The sequence below is a fragment of the Triturus cristatus genome, chromosome 7 (genome assembly GCF_964204655.1).
Source record: "Triturus cristatus chromosome 7, aTriCri1.1, whole genome shotgun sequence".
NCBI lineage: Eukaryota > Metazoa > Chordata > Amphibia > Caudata > Salamandridae > Triturus > Triturus cristatus.
In genome coordinates this window covers 1,278,798,454-1,278,825,393 of record NC_140590.1, presented here as the reverse complement: position 1 = coordinate 1,278,825,393, position 26,940 = coordinate 1,278,798,454, and the positions used below count along the sequence as shown (strand labels likewise).

Here is a 26,940-nt window from a genome sequence, read left to right as displayed (position 1 = left end):
ACTAATGACCATTTGTAAGTGGTCAAAAAAGCCAAGCTAGCATGGAACACTAAGTAGTTTCCTTAGTTCTAGGTCTAAACAGCAGGTGAAAGGTCTGAAATATGGTAGGGGTAAGTCAGTCTTTAATCTTTCTCTGGTTGATAAGAAGCACCAGTGAGATCGTCTAAGAAAGACAATTCAGGTCATTACATGCTTTCTAGAAATGGCTTTTTCATTACAATACTATCTAGAACACCCTCTGAGGCTGGAAAAAGAAGTCAACCATGGCTTGAAGATGAGTCTGTTTAATAATGCTAATATTTAACAGTGGAACATGCATCCAGCAGACGTGGAACTTGGAAGTATTCCGCAATGAATCTTAAAGCCACTATGAACATCAGAGCAGCATAGAGAGGTCAGTAAAATTAAGCACTTTAATTATTAACTGCCAGAGGACCTTAGTTCAACAACTGAAAAATCGGGTAGTTTGCACTGAATTTGGTATGTTGTGGTATTTGTATAGTGGGAACCTAGCAAAAGTTAAAGGAGCAGTCAAAAGCCAGCATACATTTGAGTGATAAGAAAGGAAGCTGAAATGATGTAGTGGTCTTCAAAGCGACGAGTCTTCAGCTTTTCCCCCAAATTAGAGCAGCGTTGTGGCAGTCTTGCAGAATACAGAGTTGTTGTTCTATGATGGGCTTTAAACATACATTGTCATCGGGAGGACTATTTAGTTGGCGATATGATGCACTTTCTCATGAGAAACAAAAACGTCACCACTTAATAGTTTTGTAATTCATTTAATATGAAAAGGAATACACTGAGTGTTAGTTGATGGAAGGGACACAATCCAGTCAAGTTTCGAACCTTTCACTTGCTTCCAAGGTTGGCTGTGAAACAAGCCTTTTTGCACGAACAGAAAAATAATTTTCTTCACAGATGAATATTTTCCAGCAGATTTATTGTTCATTTTGTAACAAGTGTTCCAACCCTCCCACCCAATGTATCTCTTCCCCACTTCACGTTCATTTTGTTCATGGTCCATCTGAAGATGCACCCTACCCCACCCTCCCGCCTGCTTCACCCCCAAGGGGCAGTGACAGACACTTCATATGTGAAACTGTGGAAAAAGTGCTATATTAAATTACAACCCCCATTCCCACCCTCAAAAACACACTCACTTCAGAGTATGCCTCCCTCCCCACAAACTCCAGAACCGTTTGTCAGATTAAATGAACACTCAGTCTTCGCATCCTGTATTCTACTCAATCAGCCAGCTGTCTTAATGTTGAGGCACATTCACATTGAAGACCTTATGAGGGCTCTTTAAAACAGAGGCCAGGGGTTTACAGTCCCTTGAAAAACCTTTAAGCCACAGGGATAGCCCCTATGAAAGCAGATGCCTCATGCAAAACTAAGTTTAAGAAGAGGGCGTCTCCCTCAATAAACAAAAGGCTCCATATTATAAGACCAGAAGATGCCAAAAGCACCCCAAATGTCTGTCGGGAACCACAGCGAGCTGTGATAAGTTGTTATAGAAAATTTGGCTGAGCATCTTGAAGTGTAAATGCACACTAAAACTAGGGTGACAATCGCAATGAGATGAGCAGCAGTAGTAGTAGACCCCTTCCAAGAATGACACCTCAGGGGCTACTTAGTAGGTCGCAATCGTCCTTTCACTGTTTTTTTTTTAACCCAATGACTTGCACAATTCCCTGAATGTCAGGCTTGATTTGGCTCCTAAAGGCATATATTCTCTTTCTTAGGGGCTTGTACAATAGACACCGTGGCAAGGATCCCTGTATTTTCGCCCAATTAGTTGCTATTGGGGTGCGTTTAGTACGAGTATGTATATGAAATGCAAGAAAGGTGCTGAAAATGAGCCTCTCAAAGTATAAAGTGAATCAGCGGCCCTATAGATGTGTACAAGTGCAGCACCAGAGTGATACAAGGGCAAGGAGTAGCCACCTGGGCAAGAACTGCATACAGCAATCCATGGGAGCGGTAAGGCTAGAAAATTCACTACGGAGAGAACATTTCAACACTGATTTAGAATATTTATGAGGAGGCTGGCAAAAATTGGCACACCTGCAACGAGACGGCACAGAGTGAAAGGATTCATAGCAACAGCAGAGAGTTTACAAGAAGACCGTGTTTGAGGCTCGGGAGGCTGGAGAAATGGGAACTGAAGAACAAAGGCTGTATTTGGGAATGGTGAGGGGGCAATGGAGTAAAGCCAATACAGTTAACTGCTCCAAGGAGTTAGCGTCCACTCAAAACCAGTATGTGAATTGCCACCTCTCTCAAAAACACAATATCCCGGATCAGAGCTGGCGGACGCAGACAAGACAGTGCGACAAAATTACTAATTCTCCATTACTGTGAAATTTGAAGCAAGGCATCTTTGCAGCAGAAGCCATGACAAGAAGTGGATTTGTTTTCACTTTCAAAAGTAGGTTTGGCAAAATGAAATGAAGAGGGATCAAAAGATCTTTAGTGATCCCTGGGTCAACGCCAGAGGAGGTGGTGGAGTCAAAGACGTAAAATGCTAAAAACCCTAATTTCCATCCCATTCTACTTCACCTTTAAAAGAAAACGAACTTCAAACGACAACAGGCATACACTGAGGGACGGGGGCAGAGTTTAAAGTTGTTTTTAATTGAGAATCATGATTTTGCAAGGAGCCAGAAGATCAGAAAGAACTGGACAGCTCCCCAAAGAAATAGGCCTTGAGAGATCAGTAAACGTATTACATTGCCGTTACAAGGGCACTGAAAATGGGTGGAGACAATAAGCAGCTATGGTTAAACACTGAATTAGGAGCAATGGGGCCACATTTCTTTCTCCCCCCACTAATGAAGACTCTGTTTTAAACAAGCATACGTTCTTATCCCCAAGACGGCCAAAGACAGGAATGCACATAGGGTGCAAAGGCAAGTTCTTAGTGTTACACTGAACAGCATGGAGGCCATTGTTAGAGACACAGCGAACATCAGTCAAAAGTTACGCAAAGAACCAACAAATGCCAACTGCTCCTTCCCATTATAAAATATGTCAGAGGTCCCTCTCCTGCCAACATTGAAAAACTTCATCTCAACCGGAGATCAGATGCAGGTCACCATGGTGATAATCCCAAACATCTCTTAGTGAACGGTATCAATTGTAATTCCACACTTCACAACACTGAGGCTATTCAATCTCACCTTCCACCAGTTTAGAAATAGAGAAACTGCCTCTCCAATGCTCTTTTGGAATGCCATTGAGGACCGAATGCCCATGGCACTCTCACCCGCAGAGCAAGCAAATGGTCTTGCTACAGCCTTGTGTCAGTGTCTGAGTTCTCCCATCAGTAGTGTCACGTCACATTCAATCCTCTAGCCTAAGTGGTGTGGAGCTCCAGGAGTAGTCAACCAACGAGTAGTAGAATAAAGGTTTTCAAAACAAGGGCATCATTACTGTGCCACCTAAGTCAGGTTCAAAATGCTAGTGAGACCTATCGTTGTCTGAAGCAAGGCCTGTAGTGCTTGAGGGCTAAAAATGGACAATGGTGGCAGAGGCATATTGTGGAGAAGAGTAAATGCATAAGTCTCCTCATTGAGCTACACTTCAGATGTTATGGGTATTTTCCTACCATGAACTCTACCAACTGGGGTCTAATGAAGATGTGTCCAAGGTTGTTTTGCCCCCAAATTAATGGGCACAGGCCGTCCTCAGCTGTTTTCATCTGGATTCTGGGTGTCAACAATCTTGACGTGGGTAAAGGGAAAGTGGCCAGTACGGCCATTGCTCTCACCCTCCCACTGCCCGTTGATGTTCATCTTGGTGACACGGATGAGATCCCCGACCTGAGGAAGAAACAGAGAAGCTGTTAGAAAATGTAGAAGTCTCTTCAGGTACATGTAAGATGGAGAATAGCCTTTAGAAAACATGGTCACTGGAGCTAAGAAACCAAAAGTAGGCATTAAATGCGCCAGGTTGCCTCCCAAAGGAGAAAAGGTTAGGTCAGAAAAGATGAAAATGAACAACTGCGATTAAGAGGCACTTTAAAGAGTGATATTAGAAGCATGCCCTCTATATACTAGTACTAAACAACTGTGCTGCGACTAGATTCCTCAGTGTGAACTTTCTTATTCCACAAAGTACTATCATAGACAAGAATACTGTGCAGTTATAGAGAAGTTCTCACCAGTACCATCTGTGTCTATAACAAATTATTTCCAATGAGGTGAACATCTCAGGGCTTTGGCGAGACATTCTACAGTGGAAAGAAAAGTTCTGAAGCTGTGAATGAGCTCCACCTGTTTCCTTATTAAATAAGAACTGTATGAGAGGTAGACTATAGGGCGGTATTAACAGGGAACAAAGAGCTCAGATGTGGCAAGAGAACCCAAAAAGAACTTAAGGAGCCCAACCTCTCACACTCATGTGTAGCATGGAAGGAAGGACCTCAGGGAGCAGGAAAGCTTCTGCACTAAATGGTCAGCAAGTTCTTACAGGAGAGAATTCCGTCTGGAAGATACCGTTCCTCTGTATCAATATGTCCTTTTTTACTTAACAGAACTGCAGAGGAATACGTTCTCTGTTACCGTCTCCTTAATCCTACATCTTCCTCAGAAACTGTCCTCCCCTTTAAATTATAGCCCAGGGCATCCAAAATATGTACACTAGGAACAGATCCATGTCAGATTTTCAGGATAACCATACATATAAATTCGATTTGGATATCTTTTATGAACACATTTTGTATAAAAAACGGATACACCTGTCCTAAACCCACTGCAGACATTGTAAATATTAATTTATTAACTCAGCTCGTAGTAAGCAACTAACCAAATATTGTTTATAGAGTGGTCTAATTGCTTTGTGCCTGACCATTGAAAAGAAAAAACTGGGGTAAACTAACAAAATCTACTTTCAAATTGGGTACTACGTAGTTCGCATCTACAATTTGGTTTCACGGTCAGTGAACCACTTATGGCGTACAACCGGGATGAACAAAATGTAATACCTAGAGGTAATGGCTGAGGCATACAACATCTCAATGCTCAGGAGAAAAATGGAGTGCATGTGGTAAAGCTTTACCATCTGTTCACATTTGATTAATATCCTTTAGGCAAAGCAAAGGTGCAGCAGGTTGCTGGTAAAATGGACTACAAACCACGTGAAGGTAAAAGTCAGATGAAGCTTCCCCAGCTGGGTTATCTTTGAGCACAGACAGCTCATGCCTACAGAGTTCAGTGCTAGTATCCAGAAGCTTCAAAAGAGGGAATGGTTATGTTTGTTGGAATAGAGTTCACATAAATCAAAATAAATTAACACATCTGGCTAGCCTCAACATGTGTCATCTGGTCTCAGCAGCCAGCTCAGGGGTGCTCAAGGAGACCACAGAAGTCTCCGATAGGCACATGCCTCCCACAAGTAGATATCTGCCTATCAGAGCTGCAGCACATGGAAATAATATAGACTGCTGTTGCTCAGCATTGTGGCCCAGCTGAAGAATGAACCACCCAGCATAGAACGGAACACAAACTCAAAGATCACATGAATATGGCCAGTCGTAATAGTGAAGCTTTAAACTAAGAAGCTCTCCTAGACTGCGGTTACTCTTAACGCTGCCCAACAGTGATGATCCTTAAAGTTTAAGAGAAGACAGATTGACAAGTGGGTGAGGGAAAAAATGGAAGGCTAGCTGATCGACTGGCAAATAACTGACCTGCAGAGCAGTGCAACCAGCAATTTGAGTCCGATCTTGCTCAAGCCCCTCAGGAAAAAAAACACGATAACACACCTAAAATTCAAATCTATATAGAATTCTATATCCCACTTAATAGCAGGAGATGGATAATGGTTGGTCCACTATGGTAGTGGCATAGGATTTAAAAATGAAATCACAGATCACTATTCTCCAGGTGTTTTACAAGCATTAGTTAATTCATACCCATAACAATCTCCAATGACTAACATTTCTTCGGAGAATGGAAGCAGCAGGAAAAAAAAAAAATATGGACATTCACCAATTGAAAGCATGGGCGGGATCAGAAGTCCTCCTCCAAAAATACTTTCACCCCAATAAATCTCGCTACGCGAGCAGCGCATGCACGCTCCAACGCTAGGCGAGACCTAAAAATGGAAGGAGGCCCACAAAAAAGAAAATCATTATGTTCCATTAGAGAACTGTCATCAACGTCATTTCTACACGCACCCAAAACTGGTACCACAACAGGTTGAATCAGATAGGAATTAATAAAACAGTTACTTACCGGCCGGAGTAGTTTTACAGCTTGATTCACATGCTGTGTATTATTCCGCCATCTAGTGATTGAGTTTGGAATTGTATTAGTCACATTCCTCATTAGGCATCTTCTAATACCACTTGGTGTAATGTTTGTCCCTTGTAATGTCAAATGTGCACTCCAGAAGCCCCTGTATGTGGTCGCCATCTTCAGATTCTTATATCCCCTCAGTGACTTGGATTGTTCTTTCTTGTGTTTTTAGGTGATATCTTCAGTTCTTGCTTTGCGTTTTTGATCTTTTTGCACCTTATTTCTTCGGAGAGGTGGGTGAGTGGGTCACATGTGGCTCCAGAAAATTCGTCAAACTGGAAAACTTCTATCAGTAAGTATCCATTTTGTTTTGCTGCGTGAATCTTTTCTGGATTTACATGCTATGCGTGGATTTTGTAGAGGTATCCTTCACCTTTGGAGGTTGGGTTGAAATGAGCATGAACTGGAAAATAAATGCTTTGGTGCTCTTTACCCCACCTGTTCCTCATTCAGTTGAATATCCAAGCAGTAATGTAGTATGAATATATCAAGTGATAACCATGTGGCAGCTATACATTATTTTAACAGCACATTGCTAGGAAGTTTAGAGTGGTTCCCTTTTTCTTGTTAAATGTGCTCTAGATCTCATAATGTATTCGACGCCTGCTTTCCTGTAGCTATTAATCTTGAGATGGTACCTATGGTTACCGGCAAGCTCTTGTGGTTTACGAAGGATACAAGGAATTGAGCTCCTTTTTTGAAGTCTTTTGTCCTTTCCAAGCAGTACATCACTGCCCTACACACATCTATCTAGAGTATGAAGGGCTTTTCAGCTTTGACTCTTGGTAGAACCCTGGCAGTTAGACTTCTGAGGTCTGGGTTTGTTTTAATTACCACCCTGTCCTTGTATATTTGCAGTAAGGGTTCCTGGGAGGTTAGTGTTTGTAGCTCACTTACCCTAGGTAGTGAAGTGATTACAATCAGAACGGATGACTTTAGTTAAGAACTTGAGCTCTGCCTTGTGTAGTGGTTCAGAGGGCTCTCTCATTAGTTGTGTCAGCACCAAGTTGAGGATCCACAGTGGTGTTGGTGCTGCTCTGGGTAGAGCTACTCTTTTTGTTCCTTCTAGAAACCTCTTAATTACATGTACAGGATGAACTTCTTCCTTGATGTCCTCTTGTGTAGGACACTATCAATGCCAAGTGTTTAGTAGGTAGGTGTAACAGGCATCCGATCACAGTGGTATCGTGCGCCCTACCATGGAGGAGTTACCTTTCATTGCATTTGTGTGTGCTTGATTGTCAAGCCTCCTTTAAGAGGTCTTGTGCTCTTTTTTGGCAGCTGTAGGTGTCCAAACTCTATGCCACCAGAAGCCATGCTGCTAGACTCAGGGTGGTGGTGTACCATACTCTTTTGCAGGGAGAAGCTGTTAGGAGTGGCTGGAAATGGTATTATATCCAGTTGCACAATCTCTACCAAGTCTGAAAACCATGTCTGTCTTACCCATTGCAATGCAATTAGGATTAGTGTCATATGGGACTGCACTTGTTCATCACTAGAGGTAAGAGGGGAATTGTTGGAAAGGCTAACGCAAATTTCCTCCACCAGTTTATGGACACGGTATTTCACAGTGAGCGATGGTGTTGGTGCCTGGATACAAAGTGAACACACGCAGAGTCTTGAAGCACACGCATTTAGACCTCCCGAATCCTATCCCCTGATGAAGGGCGGAATGCCCAAAATGCATTAGGAAAACAAACAATGGAGAAAAGTTAATCCATGTGATTAAGCATATTGCCGCAATGCATTCTGGATATTGTATGCTGGTTTGTAACTAGGATTTTGCTTCATTAATAAATTTAGACTTGTGAAAACACAATAAGTATTACATTCAATCAATGAATGAAGAATTTGGATTTCTGTCGTCATCTTGAAAGAACTAAAATGTTCAAGTCCTTTTCAAGGATTAGATTGGTGCCTAGTGGGGGGACATACCCCTTGTCAGGGGATGATATTGATTGGTTTTCATTTACACTCCTGTCCGGAGAGTGATGCCCCAGGCGCACCTTATACATTGACTTAAAGAATTTAAGTGGACCAACATTATAGAATTGGCAGTGCACAAGCGTAAACTATTTTTGGATGCAAAGTTTAGCATTTTGTGTTTCGGGATTTGTGAAAAATTCCACTTCACATGTACCCCACTGCAGTATTATCATTTGAAGCACCTTTCGAATTAGATCCTATTCGCGTGAGACAGAGGCCGATCTGCTTCTAAATTTTACACCCGTCAGGTGTATTTCCGTTAAGGGGATACTGCTGTGGATAACCTACCTCCATATTTACTGAGCTAGCTTGGATAGTGCATACAATTTTGTTCCTCCTCGTTTGTGGAGGTAAAAGTGTTTGTTGTGCATTTGGACTTGTACAGTCTTCCCCCACATCTGTGTTTTTTTTTTTTTTTTAAGGCTTTCACCGCTAGGTAGACTGTCTTAAGGACTTTTGCGCTTTCAATAGTCCCCGGATATCGAGATCCCCCATGTGCGCTCTCCATCCCATGCGGAATCCATCTGTGATGGGTTTAGTTACATGAAGGGCCTTCCCAGGGTTATGTTGTCTTTGTTCCAGCAAGTCATCTCTTCCTGTACATTTCGTGTACCAACCACTAGATCTACCCAACTCCCTGTTGCCTGTGACCATTTGTTTTGGATCCACCCCTGAATAAGTCTTGTATAAAGAGATGCAGGAGGCCATCATGTCCATCATTTTCCCTCACAATCAGAGGCGGACCCTTGCAGTAGCTGCTAGCTTAGTCAGTTAGCACCTCGATCCTCTTGGGTGCAGAGAAGGCTCTTCCCTGCACTGTGTTGAGCCTTGCTCCTAGAAACAAGTTTACTCTCTCTGGTTGTGGGGATAACTTTCCTAGGCTGGTTGTGAACCCTAGATTGTTTAGTTAAGTTCATGACAGTCTCTGATGAGGTTGCTCTTGAACTTCAGGAACAAGCTTGTTTCACCAGCCATTCGCCTGCTATAGCGGCCAGACACTTGGTGCTAATATGATGCAAAATGTAAGTTCCATGAATTGGTAATGGACCTTGCTTGCAAGATAACAGGTATCTTTTGTGCTTGTGATTCATATGAACCTGCTGGTAGCCCGCCTTTAAATCTATGGTAGCCATATAGTCCTTTTCCCACAGTTGGAATGACCTCCTGAAGTGTCATTTTGAATCTTTGCATCTTTATGAATTTGTTTAAGAAGCAAAGATCCAAAAATCAGTTGCAGTGATTTGTCGGACTTTGGGACCAGAAAATGCATAGAGTAGTTTCCCTGGCTGACTTGCCCGAGAAAATGCTTGATTTTATAAAAGAGTTAGTCTCAAGAGCTTTGGAGGTATAGCCTCTCTTCTCTTAGTGTGTGATTTTCCTTGGTCACATTCCTAGTGGTGGCAGTATCACTACTACACAATAACTGCGTTGGATGAGGCCAAGTATTCATTTGTCTAATGTGACTTTGCCCAATTCCTCGAGTAAGTCTCATTCTACCCCCACTGGTGTAATGTGGTTAGGGCACTGTTGTCTGGAGTAATTTGCTTGAGGAGCTTTCTCCTCTGGAAGGCTGTCCCCTTCCTCTCCACCGTCCCAAATGGGATGTCCATGTGATATTTGGGAAAAAACATTGTTGTGGTGGTGCCTGTTGTGGGGCTGTGTGCTGATGGGAGGGTTGCTGTGTGGAGCTCTAGAAACTCCCCCTTCTTGTTGGTCTTCTTGGGGGGGGGGGGGGGGGGGGCTTCCTCTTCTTAGGGGACCATGAAACTGCAGCACCCCTATAGCCTTTGCTGTGCCATTATCTTTTTCTAATTCGCTGCAGTGTGTCGTCCACTGTAGGTCCAAAGAGGTGCTCTTCTGTGTAAGGTATAATTATGATGCTGGACTGTACCTAGTTTTTTAATCCAGACACCCGCAACCAGGAATGTCTCATGGTCGTTCCGGAGACCAGATGACTGCCTACTGTGCCTGCAGCATCCATTGCTGATTTTAGGCATGCGTTGGAAATTATTTTTCCTTCTTCTATAAGGGAGGCTGCTCTCTTATGGTCCTGCACAGGGAGGCGTTTAAGAGTTCTCCCACTTCCTACCATTTGTTGGTGGGTGTAGAGGTTAAAGAGAGCATTGGATTGGCCATTTTCACCCCTTTGCTCTCATTCTCCAGAGGTGGATGTTGGAACATTGGCCGTCTTCCTTGCAGTGTTAACTTTGATTGAATTTGCCACTGCATTGCTCTTGATTTTCAAGGGGTCCTTGGAAGAGTGATTTTATAGTGTCCACTAACTTCTGGGTTACAGCCTTACATGTCACCTAACGCCTCCCTTCCCTGAATCAGGATGCTTGGTAGCATAGGGAAATCATGTCCCTTGCGCTGTGAGAGTAGTAGGTGCTCTAGTAGAAAACATACATGCACCTTCGCCTAAAACTGCACCCTGTAATTATCTGCAGCCGTTTTGATCACCATGCTGTACATCGCAATGTTGTTGGGTGGTGTTGGGCTCTAGGGAGAAGTGTTGACTCCCATCTCTAGTGAGTCTGTCTCGCGCTCTTGCCATTGTTCGTCAAGGCTTTCAGGACCTCTTGACCCTCCAAGTCCTCTACCCTGAAGAAAAATCATGTCCTTCTTTATCAGATGGCCAAAAAGCAACATGGCAATTATACACCACTGAAGTCTTAGCGGCGGATGTGGCACCCGCTGCTGGACAGGAAGACGCCATAGGGTGCAAAGAGAAATTGCCACCCGTTTGATTGCTACTGCTAATATCTACGCTGAAAAACTGCACCCTTTGGCACAAAGTATCCTCCATGCAAATACAGTATTTAACTCATAAATGTGATTGCCTGTACAACAATACGGATGAGCGTGAAAATTTCAACGAATTTGTTTGTGCTCAGGATGGTTGCCACAAATTGCTTCTAATGACTTCTATTACAGACTAATAAATTAAGCTGCAGTTATTTTTCCAGCCTCTGCTTTAGAAGTACAGTTTGCTAACAGTGTCTGGCAACCGAGGATTTAGATTATGGACAGTTTGGTGATGCAGCATCATCACTTTGGTTTGATATTTAACTGCTGTATAACTGACGCAGACAATCCATGGTTCCTTCAGGGAAAGTTCCCAAGAAGTATTTACGTTGTTACACAACCAATTGTGGCATTCAACTGCCAGACCCTTCATATCCTTGTTTTGCATAGTTGGACACCTGAATAACACACTGGGAAGAAGTATCTTGTGTCTCCTATAGTCTGGATAGAGCATCCACCTGAAGCAGTAGTACAAAAAGGGTGCAAAGACAACCAGGATGTAACAGGCGGCAGCCCAATAACAGAAGGCGACTCTACAACAAATGTAGGCTAGGGGTGGTATCACTTAAATTTAGAACTAAAACTTGATTTTCTGGAGCACTCTGATCAGGGGAGGAAAGGTGTACAGGAGTCGAAGTCCCAATGTAGACGTAAGGCATCTAAGAAAGACTGCGTTGGGAATGCCAAAACGCAACATTTGTTACACTGCACCTTCTCTGGGATGGCAAATAGATTAAGCCAAGGTTATCCCCACTGCTGAAAGACGGCCTGTGCCACTTACAAGTGTAACAGCCATTCGTGATCGGCTAGGCACAATCTGCTGAGTTCATCAGTCCCGTCTTTTAAAGATTCGGCCAGCAGCTGGGCAGCTCCCTGCATGATATTCTCACCCGCACAATCCCAGACGCCAGCTAAGATCGACCGGAGCATGCTTACTCAAGATCCCCAGGATAAGGAAAGCTAAGATGCGCCCTCGATCTTTTGGCTACCTAGCAGCCAAGAATTGGAATACACTCCCTTTCTGGCTACACGCTAAGAAATCTGAACCAGCCTTTCGCAGAGGACTAAAAACCTGGCTGTACAAACATTAACCCTGCAGTCTCAATCACTCTTGCTGACGGGCTTCCAGTGTGGGGACACGCCTTTTGGGGTAGCCAGACGCTCTACAAATGAACTATTATTAATCAGGGAAAAGCCCTGAGCATTCAGATACTTCCAAAGGTCTAGAGCCTTCTGGCACAAGACCCAGGGCCCCAATCCGCCCTGTTGGTTGCAGTACCATGTGGTTATGTTTTCTGAGAGAACCTGTACCTGCTCCCCTTTTATTGTTGGAAGGAATGCCTTCAGTGCCAGACGAATTGCTTGTAACTCAAAATAGATGTTGAGGTGAGCCTCCGCTGGAGAACAGAGGGTCTCAGATTTCCATCTGTCCCCAGACGGTCTCACCAACCAGGAATGATGCATCCATCAGGACTTATTTTGGGGTGGAGGGGTGAGGGGGTCTGAAACCAGTCCAATTGTATTTGACTGGCCACCATTGTAGATACTTTGCAGTCTCCTCAAACACCTGTTTGGTGCTGAGCCCACTGGGACTTCTAATCCAACTGCCGAGCCCACGTGTGCCTTCTGGCGTGGTCCATGAGCAGGATGCAGGCCAAGAGGTATCAGAGTCTCTCACCATGACCCAAGCCGCAGGTTGAAACATCAGGATTAAAACCAAATGTCCAGGAATCATTGAGGCAGAAGAATAGATTGGAAGAGCACTATATCCACAATGACTCAGATGAAGGGAAACCACTGTGAAGGAGTCAAGTGTGATGCCAGCACGTTGGTTAAGAAACCCAACAATGTCAACAGGTCGGCCAGTCATCTGGAGATAGTCTGTACTCGTTTGAGGCCAGCCCGCCTTTAGCAACCAGTCATTGAGGTATAGGAAGGTTGGTAGTCCCAATGTCTGCAGATGGGCTGCGACCACCAGCATGACCTTTGTGAACACCCGAGGTGCACAGGTAAAACCATAGGGGGGGCATTGAAAACAAAGTGCTCTTGACTTTCCTTTCTTCCTCCCAAGGGCTGAATCGCTTTGGATCCAAACAGCTTACAGCCATCAAAAGGCATGTTCATATGTGATTGTTGGACATCAGTGAAGAACCCTGTGGACCGAATCCAAGTGTGGCGCTTAAGCACTAAACTGGTTCCCACTGTTCTACCCAGTCAGTAGTGTCCAAACTGGACTTTAATGAAAATTTTGCAGCATCCGGTCTATCCAAAATCAACTACTGGAAGATTTGATGGATTTCGTAAAAGACCACCAGTAGGACACCTGACACTTTGTCCCATTAGGAGTGAGAGTATCTATCCAGGAGACATGATGTATATATCGACCTGAGGGCACAGCTACTTGAAGAAAAATAACATTTTGCAAAAGCCTCCATTCTCTTGGACTCATCTGGAGGAGTGGTAGGGAAAGCATTTGGGTTTGCACGAATCGTAGGTTCCTGAACTACAAGACTCTCCGGAGTGAGGTATTGTAAAGTACTCCTGAGAGTAATCCGGCTCAAGATGGGTCACAGGGTCTAAATGTAGGCAGCGGAGTGAGTGTCTCATAATCTGCGAGTACAATCATATCCTCGACTAGTGATGGTGATCTTAGCATTGTCAACGAAATCTGTCATGTCGTACCTGGCACAATTATTGGATCCACATGTGCTGGATCTGGAATCAACCGAATTGGAGCTCAACTCAGAACCGTCTCAGAACGAGGTCCACGGATAGTAATCTAGCTGGAGGCCCTCTCAGATCTGTAGAAAATTTAACGAAAAGTAATAGCCGTTTAATGACACTTAAAGCCCAGGATCTGCATTGGTTGCTGCAGAAAGAACTGACACCCATGCAAGCAGGCGGCATATATATATATACTGGTCAAGGTCACATCCAGGTGGGACAGAGCAGCACGAAGTAAAACTAGGCCACAGGACTCCCCCTGTTGGCACACGAGGGAATTGTTATGCAAAAATTTCCAAACCCAGTCCGATGCCTGGGGATATTAAAAATGTGAGGAATCTGCAGTTAGAATCCTGAACCGGAACAAGTAACTAGAAATTCCTAACGTTAGTGCGTCAGTTCCCATTTTACTGCATCTTTTGTTCTCAGAAAAACATCTGCATTGGTAATGGAAACCTGTGCTTTGGCATTCATTGTTAAATAGTGAACTATGAAGTACCAGACAAGCAATTCTGTGCAGAACATTCAAGGTGGGAATGTAACCAAGTGAGCCTCAGAAAGCACGAGTATACAATGTCCCTGCATGTATTGTCTTCACAAAAAAGCTACTTATCCAAGCTGATTTTCTCACGTGGTCGACAACAAAAAATCTTGTTTCACTAATGCCCCATTATTTATGGTTTTATGCTATGGACACGGTCGAGACTTTGAACATCGCCCTATAATCAGAAGGCCCTGCAATTCCCCAAGTTTAACGGAAGAGGTCTTTCTGGAGCCCACTATCTTTTCTGTTGCTTTGTAGTGTTTATTACTTGGTTATGATCTGTATTAGTGTTTACTCTTTAGCACCTGAGAACGAGATGATTAACGGATATGTAGTATCAAATTAATAAAATTCAATATAACTCGCGAGCGAACCAAACAACGGAAGAGCCAGAGTATTGTCCTGCATTTCTCTGCGCCATCACCTCATGTTTTGAATTTCAATTCAGAAGGCAGCTTGGTGCCAGTACTAGAACCACAGACATCAAAACAAACCATGTTGTACTTTAATCTACATGGAAAGGTAAAGTACCTAACTGTCAATTGTGTACTACTTCAGATATGATAAGCAACGTCTTTGGCAAGGCTGGTCTGGCCAATAAAAGATCTTGAGGGTGTTTTTTAGGAGAATTTCCACGGAGGCAGCATTGGAAGTGGCTTACATCTCCAGTGGCTGTGAAAGACTCATCAGCTGCTTATTAGGTCTCGTCTAGCGACGCAGCGAGATCTATTGTGGTCGGTTTTGTGTCCGAAGGGAGACAGGAGATGTGCACTTTCCCGGACAGCCATGTGCACGCTCACGGCGTGTCTTCTGGACAGCAGATGTGCATGCTCACGGCGTGTCTTCTCTGGCGATCTAAGCTTGCGCACTGACAGCCGATGTGCACGCTCACGGCACAAAGCGATGCCACACATCGATTTAATGCGTGCTTTCCAGCCTTGACTGCTGGTTTAAAGGAGGACAGTAAATTGCACGATCTTTGAAAGCCTAGAGGGGGATTGTTTTAAGCAGCAGATGAACACTGCGATGTATTTGAGGTGAAACAAAGGGAAATGCTGTTTGTGGAGTGGAAACGAGCCATCGGTGTGGCTGTATTGTGTTTAAAATAGGGGTGGGCGGAATTTGCGAAACCGACTTTCGCAAATTATCGCGAAAATGTTAAAAATCTCCGTAAACACGCGGAAATATCGCGAAGATGCGCAAGTTTTCTTCCCGCCCGTTCGCGGTATTTTCTGCGTGGTCGCGGCTCGCCAACTTACCCATGCGGTTGCTCGCGGGCGCGGCCATCTTGTTTTCACTCTTCTCGCGGTGCATGATCGCGAGAAGAAAGACGTGATCGCGCGACGCATGACGTTAATGCGGGCGCAAACTGTCGCGAGACAGCGCAAATGGCTATCAACAATCCAACATCTCGTGGAGAACGCGACCGGATCGGGAAAACTTGTCGGCGAACACGGGGTTTCAGGTAAGGCGATCGGGCGCGCGAGAATGTATTATTTTACAGCGCGAGCAAGAAACAAAATTATCGCTAAGCTACGGAATGCGGAAATTTTGACTGACATTTTCGCGTTCTCCGCGAAACACGAAAATGTCAAATTATCGCAATTTCCGCGAGCGGAACGGAAATTTAGCCCAGGCCTAGTTTACAAGCCGCATTCCGCCGCAGGCAGCCTCCTATCACGTACCGCCGTGTGCTGCTTGGCATTCACACGAGGAATACGTTTATTTCCGTCCTCTCGCCAAAGTCCTGCAAGCATCGGCGCTTGATGGGCGCTTTTCATTTTTGGGCAGGGGAGGCTCTTTAACTTGGCATCTCACGCGCTGCCATTTTAAAGCACGACACTGTGCATTTGTATTGCAGGCATGTGACGGGTTTCTTTATTCATTGGGGTGTAAATGTGAACATGAGGACGTTAGTGCGGCATATTTCATATTTTCACTTTTACAAGTAGGAACAAAGTTCAAGGCCATTGCAACACATTTTGCTTCACTCTCCTTCGTAAGGACACTATTTCTATCCCTGAGCTCTAAAAGTACAAATAATTACTGTCTGGTATGGTCGGCGGTAGTAAACCAAGACTACATCACCCAGAATGCATTAGGTAGTCCCATGAAGTTCAGGACTGGAAACTGCATGATGTTGTGGGTGAGGTGGTCACCATAGCTGAACTAAGTGCCATCTCGCTGCCCTGGTAAGGTTGTAATATGCAGCATGCCCATAGGGGCATATGGGCCACCGCCATTCGTTAAGGCATCAGGTCACTGGCAAAGCCTTGACTCTGATTGTTTTGAGCGCGTTCACTCTGCGACTTTTCTGTGATTCACTTCCCACTTGTAGGTATAGATTGGACATGGTGTGGGTGGAGTAAGAGAAGAGTGCTCCATAAAGTACTCCCAAGTCTGACTTTTGGCATGGAAGAGCTGGGTCCAGGTCCTGGGTGGAAATCTTGAGCGGGGCTTAAAGTGCAGACTGCATTATGGTCACAGCAGAGTCCCTTTCACCTAGCTCCAGAGACTCACAATATAGTGCTTTCACACCTTTTTTTTTTTATCTGCTGCAGGCGCGGTTATTAATATCCCATCAGCCGGCTTTCATGCCCTCCCATATCCCTCTCACCGCTGCCAAACACTGCTAACCCTCTCCCACAAACAACTTGGCATCAGCGCAAGGAGTTAATCTGTGAGTGATTCAGGTAAATTGGGAGAGGTGCAGAAATGTATGTGTTCAAGGGCCTGTCATAACTCTGTCGTAATCAGCTAGGGACAGACCTCAAAACACTAATGGGGCTCCCTGCTGCCTCATGTCATTTACTGGAAACCGGGAGAGCGACAAATTTATTTCCACCTAGGGTGCTATCCTGGCAAAGGCTGACTCTTAAGTACACCAACCCTTTGTGTGCATGAAATGGCCCAGTGCAGACCTTGTAGCTGGTAGAATGCAGCAAGCAGTGCAGGGCAAATCTGTGCTGGCTCTATTCAGAGACAGACTGCTTTTCACTCGTTACTCAAGCATTAAAGTTTGTCAGTGAAATGTAATTATCTCAGTCAGCTGTCATGCTACGGTGTTGCGGTCATTGCTGCCAATAGCTTCAGGTTTCTGATCTGTCCGCAGATTAGCAGCCAAAACATAAAATGAAAGAATGCCCGGGAGGGAAGGGGGAGGAGCTTAACTTGAGCAAGTACATTTGTGTCGGCTTGCATGCTTCAAGGCATTATCATTAATGTGGGCATATGGCGCTATGGCCGGACATACACGCTCACAGCACAGTCCCATTCCTTGTACTCTCTAGCAGTGTCCTTTTATTTTCTGCTTAAAGCTTTACTATACGTTATACATCATGGCATAAGCAAACAGTCTCGTAGAGAAGACAGTCAACATATATAATATCCCTCTATCTCGTCTCAAAAATATTTACACAAAAAAGGCTAACTAACATTGACAAACTCCAACTCTACTGAAAAAATGTAAAGAGACTATAATATATATATCACCCAGTGCATGAAAGAAATCCGGTCCTCAAAAACATTTACCTATAATTTTTTGGAGGGTGAAAAAAACGCTATAGTTTGGCATTGTTATATCACCTTAACCTATATTTAAACAAATACCTGGGAATTCATTAAAAAAACACAGCTAGTCCAGTTCTGGTTATAAATTAAACCTGAAAAACACACTAAATCACAGCTTCTGGTTAGGACCACAAACCATATCTCACACAACAGCCATGCAAACCATAACCAGCACACCACATGCAGTGCTCATGACCTCATCCTCATGAGACAGATGTAGTTACATATGTTGTAAATCCTCTTACGGATTAGCCTTACCACCACCAGGTCAGAGTCAACTATGAATGCATCTTTAATTGGTTTAAGTGATGTACTTTAATTGCATTTTGCTTTTAGGTGTTTGTAAGAAAGAGGCTCTGTATATACTGTTCCCAAATAGGTACAGTGTGCACAGAGTCCACAATCCCCAGAGGTTTGGCAGAGGCTATTAGATATAACCTTACTCTCTAAAGTGGTAGCTTGGTAGATAGGTAGGCACCCAGGAGTTGGGCACAGGAGGCCACAGGGCGTCGGGGTGCCTTTTGCGTCGGGAAATCTTACCCTCTGCTGGTCGCGGTTGGAGGGGTCCCTGGTTCTGAGGCTGCAGGCGTCGTCAGGAGCGTCGAGATGGGTCCTGGGGTGCTGGATTCGGGGTCACAGTCGCCAGGGGGACTCCTCGTGGTCTTTGTCCACTCCGGCACAGGCCAGGCTTGGCGGGTGCAGTGTGCGCGGTTCCTGGCTGATGCCAGGGGTCAGTTACTTGCTTTAAGCAGTACCACTGCTCGTGGGAGTCCCAGTTAGTTAAAGTCACAAGGCAGTCAGGACCTCCGGGGTTTTTGAGGTTGCTGACCACTGGAGATGCCGGGGTTTAGCAAGAGCAGGTTCGACAGGCCTGTAGGGCTGGGGCCAAATCGGTTGGTGTCATCCTCTTGTTAGCAGCTGCACGGCAGGTCTTCTTGATCTTCTTTCGAAATCTGGATCTGAGGAAGGAAGGTTCAGGGTGCCCCTAAATACTAAATTTAGGGGCGTTACAGGTAGGTAAAGGGCAGGGACCAATGGGTCCCTTCCCCGGGGTGGGTACACCCCCCTATCCTGCCACTCTCCTGTGAGAGGGGGGCAGTAGCCTAGTCCTAATTGGGCAGGGCTTCCCATCTTCAAGATGGCAAAAGACCGGAGATGTGCTTCACCTCGTCTCCCTCACCTGAGGGGTGGGTTTGGCAGAGGCTGGCACACCCCCTTTCCTCACTTAGCTTTTCCCGCCAGAGAGAGGGTCAGAACCGGTGGGGGCCAGTTGCTGAGTACAGCAAGTGGCCTGGAGAAGCTCACAAAGGTGGCAAGCCTTTAAAGCTTCCCCTGCCCATCCGGAGGAGACCTAGCATCTCGCCCGGGATGTGCATTGTTGCAGGCCCAGGAGAGCGGACGGCTCTCTACCCAGGGGTCAAGCAACATGTCTGCTGTGCGGCAGACTAGGCAGCCCCTCAGACAGGATGTGGATTGTAGGGGACGTTCAGGGGGCAACTCTAAATGGCCCTCTGTCGTGCATCTTACATTAAATCCCACACTTGCATCAGTGCGGGTTTAATGTGCTGAGAAGTTTGATACCAAACTTCCCGGTCTTCAGTGTAGCCATCATGGTGCTGTGGAGTTCGTGTTGACGACCTACCAGCACCATATACTCTTAATGGCAGCACTGCACTAACAGTGCCCAGGAATGGACCTGGGTACTGTAGGGGCACAGGGGTCATGCACCTGTGCCCACACCACTGGCATAGGGCACCCAGCTAGAGGGGTGACTGAGGTATGCCAGGGCAGTGTGTGTTGTGGGCATGGCACACAGGGATGTGTGCCATGTCGACTCTTTGTTTTGTTCTGTACCAAGACACTCAGCCTGCAAGGGTACAGGGCCTCTAAGGGTGGCACAATAAGTGCTGCTGCCCTTAGGGGCCTCTCTGGTCACAAGGCCCTGGGTACCTAGGGTACCATTTATCAGGGGCTAACATGTGACCAGAGATGCCAATTGGGTTTTGGCTGTTAGGCAGTTTTTAGGGATGGAACACAGGCCCTGGGCACCTGATTGGCAGGAGCCCAGGGCACACTAAGGAAAAGTGCATCAGTTATCAGGCAAAAAAGTGTGTGTGTGTGGGGTGGGGGGGGTTACTGCAACAGAAACCAACTTCCTTACACTGTTATTCATTGGTATGAATCTATTTTAAAATTGTGTTCAATACTTACCCAATTGTTTTACTGCATGCGTGTTTGTATAGTGCGAGCCTAGCTATAAAGCAACAAAGGTGCACATTAGAAAGTGGGTACATACTTTCTGGCAGTATCTGAACAATAAGCGGTTCTGACCACCCAGTTTTGTTTAATCACTCCGCATCAAGCCCACTTTCATAGTTCATTACTTTATTCTTTATCATTTTTTGGGGGTTTGTTTTACCTACACCTTTTGGCATTGGGTCTAAATTTAAAAGTTTCGGGGCTCTTGAGGGAACAGACAGAGCTCTAACCGAAGCTGCCACCCAGCGTGTGACTGTGCCTTTGTTTTGGCGCGAGGACAGAGTACACGCAGGGCAAACTGGGATATGTAGTCTTTAAACATTAGTGCTCTGCTGTGCCATTTTGCCCTCCCGCGCCTCTTTAAAAAAGACTTATTCCTGTGAAGTCTGTCTTCAGGCCTCCGGAATGGAAAAATTACCATTGATCATTTTTCTTTCTGCTTCGCTGTAGACGTGGACCCCGCTCGCATAGCTTCAGTGGTATCTGCAGCCCTTTGAACGCCACACAAGATGCTATCTGGTAACGCTATTCGCAAGGAATTCCCCTTGGGGTTGACTGCCTACTAAGCACATATTCCCACCGAGAGAGTCTGTGTTAGCTGCCCAAAATGCTGTGCGCGTGTTAAACTGCGCTGAATTGACATGGTTTAGAAGAGGATTTCGTAGGAAGTATTTTATGGGTCTGCTGTGAAGGCGCACACTGCTGTAATCATCAAAAAGGGAAATTGCTATAATTTAACTTTTAGTTTTTGGCTTTGCCAATGCTCGTTTAACTTGTACTACAAAGAACCACGGCATGTGTAATCTTCGTAGCATTACTCACCCAAGCCATTTATATCCGAAAAAGTTATAACAATGAAAACATTATGCGATTAATAATGGAGGACGCACGATTTTTGGTTTTAGATTTTAAAAAATGATTGTTTAGCACAGACTCATGAGCTGGCAATCCAAATAGACTTCATCTGTTAAACTGGAGACTGACCTAGTTAAATTTAAGGATCTGCATATTATCTCTTCAGGTGCGACTCTTCTGCTCGTACCCACTCCTGAAAGGGTACTTCCGGGCAGAGTACTCCTGTATCTGGAGTGTTACTAAGCCTGCCCTACGGACAGGGCGTATAAATGCTCTGGCCATGGAGTGCTGTAGTGTTCGTTTCTAGGCCAGGGTCCGAGAACCCAGTGTATAATTTGTATAGCCCCATGTTGATAGAAAGGGTTTGTTGGAGGAGGGGGCCTGTAACTTTGCCCAGTGGAAGGGCACACAAGTAAAGACATTTACAGCAAATGCAAGAACAACAAGCATTTGCAATGCAATAGGTCTCGCATTTGCGAAAATTTGAACTATTGGCATTGTAAATGACAATGCCTTTTATTTATGTGCTTTGCAAACCTGCAAGAGATGCGTAAACACACACTTTGTACATATAGTGGTTGCTTAGGAGAAGCAATGCTGCCAGTAACTGCACCTCTTTTAATGCCAGCCTTGCTTCGTTTAAAGTGCGTTTACACAACGCTTCCAGGTTTTGTCATTTACAATGCCAATAACGAGACCTATTGCTTTGCAAATGCTTGTTTCTTTTTACTGGGAGGTGAGTGACAATTAGGCTACATGGGGTCCCTCAAATGCCATTGCTTTGAGACCCGTTTGCCTCAGAATCAGAGGGTGTGATGATGGCTAGGGAAAAATGGTAAAGCACCCCTGCACTTACAAGCTTCAGTCCACAGAATGTGGAATGATCATGCAGCCTTTTTCCACATGGCCATCTCCATTATTAGCTCAGAGCACGTGGTATATGGACAGCCAGGACAGACACCAGGACTGCTAGGGGGAGCATTCCACGTGTTGGAGAAAGGGATCGGTGGGGGCTGGTCTGTATCTGTGTCCGCAGCTCACCTAAATGCATCAAATATATATATCAGACCCAGTGTTCCCATACTAGGTAATTTCATGTCCTAAATCACCAAGGCTCAATAAATCGGATGGAACGGTTTTCAGGAAATAATCTGTAACGAAGAGGAGAGTGGGTTCAATAGGCGACATGACACAGGTGATGTCCTTGGCAGGGGATAGATATTCTTATAACAGCAATTACTTCCACAAAGACGGGCACATCAAGGTGTTGGAGATTTTCCTGCAAGTTGATATGCTAAGTGCATTTCTACCACACTAATAACCTCTGTGCGCTATGACCTTGTATTTAAAGAACAGAAGTAAACAATGGTGTACATGTGATAAACATCCACATTTTAAATATAGTAATAAAACACCCACAGCAGTATTCATTTTTACTGGAAGAGAGACACTTTACGCTGCTACACTCTACGCACATACCTCGAAGGCCAGGGCTGTTTTATCGTAAGCATTTGGCACTCTTCGCTGGGTTGCCCGTGCCACAACTGGACCATTTTGCAAACTTGGCAGCGGATTAACGTTGGGCTGTGCGTAGGGACCCAGGAGGGTGCCCTTGGGCAGAGCTTGTGGCTTGCAGACCTGAACGTAGGGCACAGGTATCATGCCCATGCGGCCGTCTGACCTCTGCGCCGTCCACCACTGCTCCTCCGGCTTGGCTAGCACCTTCAGCACCTCACCCTTTTTAAAGGGCAGGTCTTCTTCATCATTGCCTGAAAAGTCATACAGAGTCCTGACCCACTCTCCTCCATCATCTCCATCAGAGGGCGGTCTCAGAGGCACCCCGGGACCACCGCGTGGGGGCAAGCTCCTGGAGACAGGCTCAATCAGGGTAGTAGTGTCCAAATAGTGGATTTTGTAGAACTCCAAAAGGGAAGGTAGGCCATCAAACTCCTGATCTCCAATTTTCAGTCTGCCTGGCACACTGTTAATGATGTAGTGTGATACCTGGTGGGCAAAGAACAAAAATAAGGAATGTGGCCAACATTAAGAGGGCAACAGCATCAAAATGGCAAGAAATACTTTGAATAATGTTCTTAGTCCGGGAGGAAGGTATAGAAGTCTAAAGCATTCACCACGTGTTCAGCGCCAAAGAATGACTGTATATTTTCAGAATAAACTAAAGCAAAGGTTCTTCGCCTTTTGAACTCTGTGCCCCCCCCCCCCCCCCGCCCGCATGTCTGTATATTTGCAGAATGAACTAAAACAAAGGTTAAGAACCTTTTGACCTGTGGTCCCCCACTAAATCATAAAACGAATTCGGGTACACCATCCCCCACCCCGTGAGTCAATTGGCAGAACTCCCGATCTAAACAATTTCTAGGATATGAACCTCAAGACAATACACAAAAATACGCTAGACGTTGAAGTGTTTTGTTTAATTCACAATCAAATATAAAAATTAAGTTTACACATTTTTCAATGTTGCTGCTTTAATTGCACAAACTTTATTGATTAAAATATGATTTGTCTAAAGCAGTCGTGGACACCCTAAGTAGGCCTCGGAATACAAGTTCAGCTAAATGATTCTTAAGCTAAGGGTCATGGCAAAAGGACAATTTGTGGAGAGCGGGAAGCGTTGGAGAACCACTTTTATTTTAGGAACCAATAGACAGTTTTTTGACAAGCAGTTCGCATAAGAATACCTTATTTTTACCATGCCCAAACTTCAAACGATGAAAGTTCTAAAACCATTTAATATAAATTATTGAAGCAGTACTTTTGTACGTCCAATCATGCCTTTTGAGGAGTAGGGCTGCTTTACAAATCAGTAACCAACTGCAACTTTACAAAACAAATTGTATTCATGCTTCTACTACTTTAGATAGACCTGCAAACCTGAAGGATACCGCCGTAGCAAATGCTTTAACACATCTATTTTAGCACAAATTAAACATGTAACTTGCACCTTCTGCTCCAATTTCGGCAACATCATGGTCACTAATGTTAGTGACTTAATAGAGATGAAAAATCTGAGACCTACAACTAACACGCAGATGTCCAAAACATACACTGAGCAATTCGTGGGCTACGTTTCTATGAGGGAAACAGCTCACATGGTCAATAAATACATTTAAAAAATCTCTCCTGTAGACAGGCATTAACCTCGACCGATACTACTAGGACCGGGTCCAATGGATCGGAAATTGGTGCATTTATCTTTTAGACATTTCACAAGAATGTGACTGCAAATGAAAGGTTACAGAGAGGTATGTCAGATACTTTGTATTGTAATTATGTAGCGCGTACTACCCCGACGAGGTGCCGAAGCGCTTTTTGGCGAGTAGCATGCTACTCGGGAAACCAAAGGGGATTGGTGGTAAAATATTATGGTGGAAATATTCATTTGAGCAGTGGACGAGAGTTTGTTAATGGGGTTGAAAAAGGAAAGCGGAGTGATAGAAGAGGGAAGGGTTTGAATTGATATAGCACTTGCTACCCCTGATAAGGTGTGGCAGTGCTTTGTGGAGGGTGGCAGTGCTTTGTGGAGGGTAGCACGCTACACCGGAACCCAAATAGGATTTGTGGGGAATTAGTATAGAGAAATAAGAAATTAATTCGAAGCGGTGGGCATGCGAGACCCTAATAGTGGAGGGATAGAAGAGGGAAAGGTCTAGAAAGTGTTTTTTGGGGGGGGTCCAATGCAGTAGGGGGAGTTATGGGATGAGTAATTTGGGAGGTACCACACGGCTATTTAAGCAGAAGTGAGCAGTACTAACATATGTCTGTGCTTCCCAGGGTGAGTAGTACACATTAACTAACTTACTTTTTTGTTCTCGCTGACGGACAGAACGAAATCCCCTGGGCAGGTGGTACTGTCCCTCACTAGGAAGGTGCCATGCCGATGCCCTTGCAACATAGCTACCGCTTCTTGTCTGCTCAGCTGCCCGAAGTACCAGTCATATTGATCCCCAAAACTGGAAGCCATTACGGCGGCGCGGCAGTGCCCCTCCACTCGAATGCGTCCTCCTTGCGAGCAATTGGGCGTCAACTGAGTAACAGGATTCAATGACAGTCTGTGAACAAAGTGCACGAGGTTAAAAAGCGAAATAAGAAAGCTAAATAGAACTCTAAGCCACGGCGACCACATTGCCTTTCGAGTTTAACTGCGCTGCGGTCTACAACTGTGGGAGGTTATGTTGGTAAACTCGTAAACCATTTGCTAGTGTCACCCCAATACCACTACAGTTTTACTTTAGACCACAGGAATACTGCGTATTTACCACCAGCACTGTCCCGTGCCAAAATGATGTCTACACTGTGTAGTAGTGCCCTCTCACTCAAAACAGCAAGCATACAATAGTAATATATATGGGGTTATAAATACCTGGGATATTTTTTTCTGGATAACCGGCAGGTGAGATGCTTTTTAAGCTCTTGGCACTTACAGAAGCATGTTTCTGATGAGGAAAGGGAAACTGCACACACCTACATCCGGGGGTGTAAGCACCGTTTCGCGATTGCGGGCTCTCTGGATCCTTCCAGGCCTTTGACTACCTCAGCCTACTAACCCACGAGGTAGCGCCACGGAGTTCGGTTTACACCCGAGTGGCACAATTAATATACCGGGCAAGTATTTAAGTGTACTTTAAACACAAAAGACATAATGGAGTGACAGAGTGCCTTCGGTGATGTAATGCTGTCCATAGGCCACTGTAAGCGTCTTCCAATACTGCCTGCACCCTTGGGTGTCGCCTGGGATTTTTTGGTATCATTGGGGTGCCTCTAGAAATCTTCTACACAACTGGGTCCTTAACTTTACACGGCTGAGTATACCTTGCTTCACAAACTGCACAACGGGGTCGTGTCAGCTTGTTTCAGCAAAAACTCTTCAGCAGTGTTTAGTGTACAGTACCTTTGTCTGTCTTTAGTGCCTCTCGCACCTATAGTAGATCTTCCACCTAAATTAGCACACTTTGGTAGCAGATGGTCTTTAACAGAATATTAACCATTTAATACGTTAAGGAATGAATGGTTCCTCATCACTGTGGGGCGTCTAATTCGATTGGGCGTGTCCGCAGTTATAACCCTGTGCTCTACTACCAACGCACTAGGGGTGCCTTTGCAGCGCTCTTGGCTGACTCTCTGACCCACACACAATCCAGGTGCCCGGTCTATCTGAGTTAGCTGCGACGCCTCCCTCTTCCTACCCTCCCGTTTTCGGCGCTCCCCTATTCACAGAAGCACTGATTTCTGCTGTGGCTCCTCCCTGTCTCCAGAGGTCCTTCCTCCAACCCTACGGTGTCCGCGCAGCTCCACTTTCCGTACCTTGACAGCCTCGGAGCCCCATCCTTTCCCCTATGGCTCCTCTTTCAACACCGTTCTGGTTGCCCCCCCTCTTCCTGGGGGGGGCTCCCCTTATCCCGACAGTGCTTCAAAACCCTCCCCTCCCTTATCGCCACCCCCGCCAACCGGGACGCCACCTACTACGGTGTCGCTCCCCTCTGTGCCTCCTCGGCTGGCGCCTCTCTAGCCCGCTTTCCTTCCCGCTACCTCCCGTAGCACAAACTTTTCCAGCAATCCCTGCTGCAACAGGGACAAGATGGCGGAGCGGAAGTGACGCGCATTTGGGCGGGCAGCAGACTTGCAGCGCACAGGAAGTGAGATTTCAGCGGACAGTGGTGGACATGCAGCCATCTCTGTGAGGACAAACCCTTTTAAGTTTGACAGAGAAAGTATAAACTGCTCAAAATATTATACAAACAGTACGGACCCCACTACATAACCAAGAGGCATAGTGAACTATTACAGAAAAGTATAAAGAGCACAAAACGCAAGGGAAAATACAAGTATAGCACACTAGCTCAGAAATTCAGACACCACTATGACTATGACTAT

At 45.2% G+C, this 26,940-nt stretch overlaps 1 protein-coding gene across 2 annotated transcripts; it reads right to left on the bottom strand.

Moving 5' to 3' along the window:
* Nucleotides 1-763: 763 nt before the first annotated feature.
* Nucleotides 764-26,655, bottom strand: LOC146811829 (adapter molecule crk-like). Of its 2 annotated transcripts, none has more exons than XM_085618820.1 (4): nt 25,430-26,655; nt 24,869-25,118; nt 22,525-23,049; nt 764-3,824 (listed from the first exon to the last, which is right to left on the bottom strand). In XM_085618820.1, exons 2-4 carry the CDS (start codon nt 25,028-25,030, stop codon nt 3,690-3,692), a joined length of 822 nt encoding a protein of 273 aa, XP_085474946.1. In that variant the 5' UTR covers nt 25,031-25,118; nt 25,430-26,655; the 3' UTR covers nt 764-3,689. The 2 variants fall into 2 exon arrangements, with proteins under 2 accessions (XP_085474946.1, XP_085474947.1); XM_085618821.1 differs by having other exon boundaries at nt 26,371-26,624.
* Nucleotides 26,656-26,940: the final 285 nt, after the last annotated feature.

Bases quoted from the DNA above. Each gene is read 5' to 3' on its own strand.
- LOC146811829 (XM_085618820.1), bottom strand. From the start codon at position 25,030: ATGGCTTCCAGTTTTGGGGATCAATATGACTGGTACTTCGGGCAGCTG. The intron at 23,050-24,868 runs GTAAGTTAGTTA...TTTGCCCACCAG, and splicing joins CCGTCAGCGAGAACAAAAAA to GTATCACACTACATCATTAA. The intron at 3,825-22,524 runs GTATGTGCGTAG...TTTCTTCCTCAG, and splicing joins AAACAGCCCTGGCCTTCGAG to GTCGGGGATCTCATCCGTGT.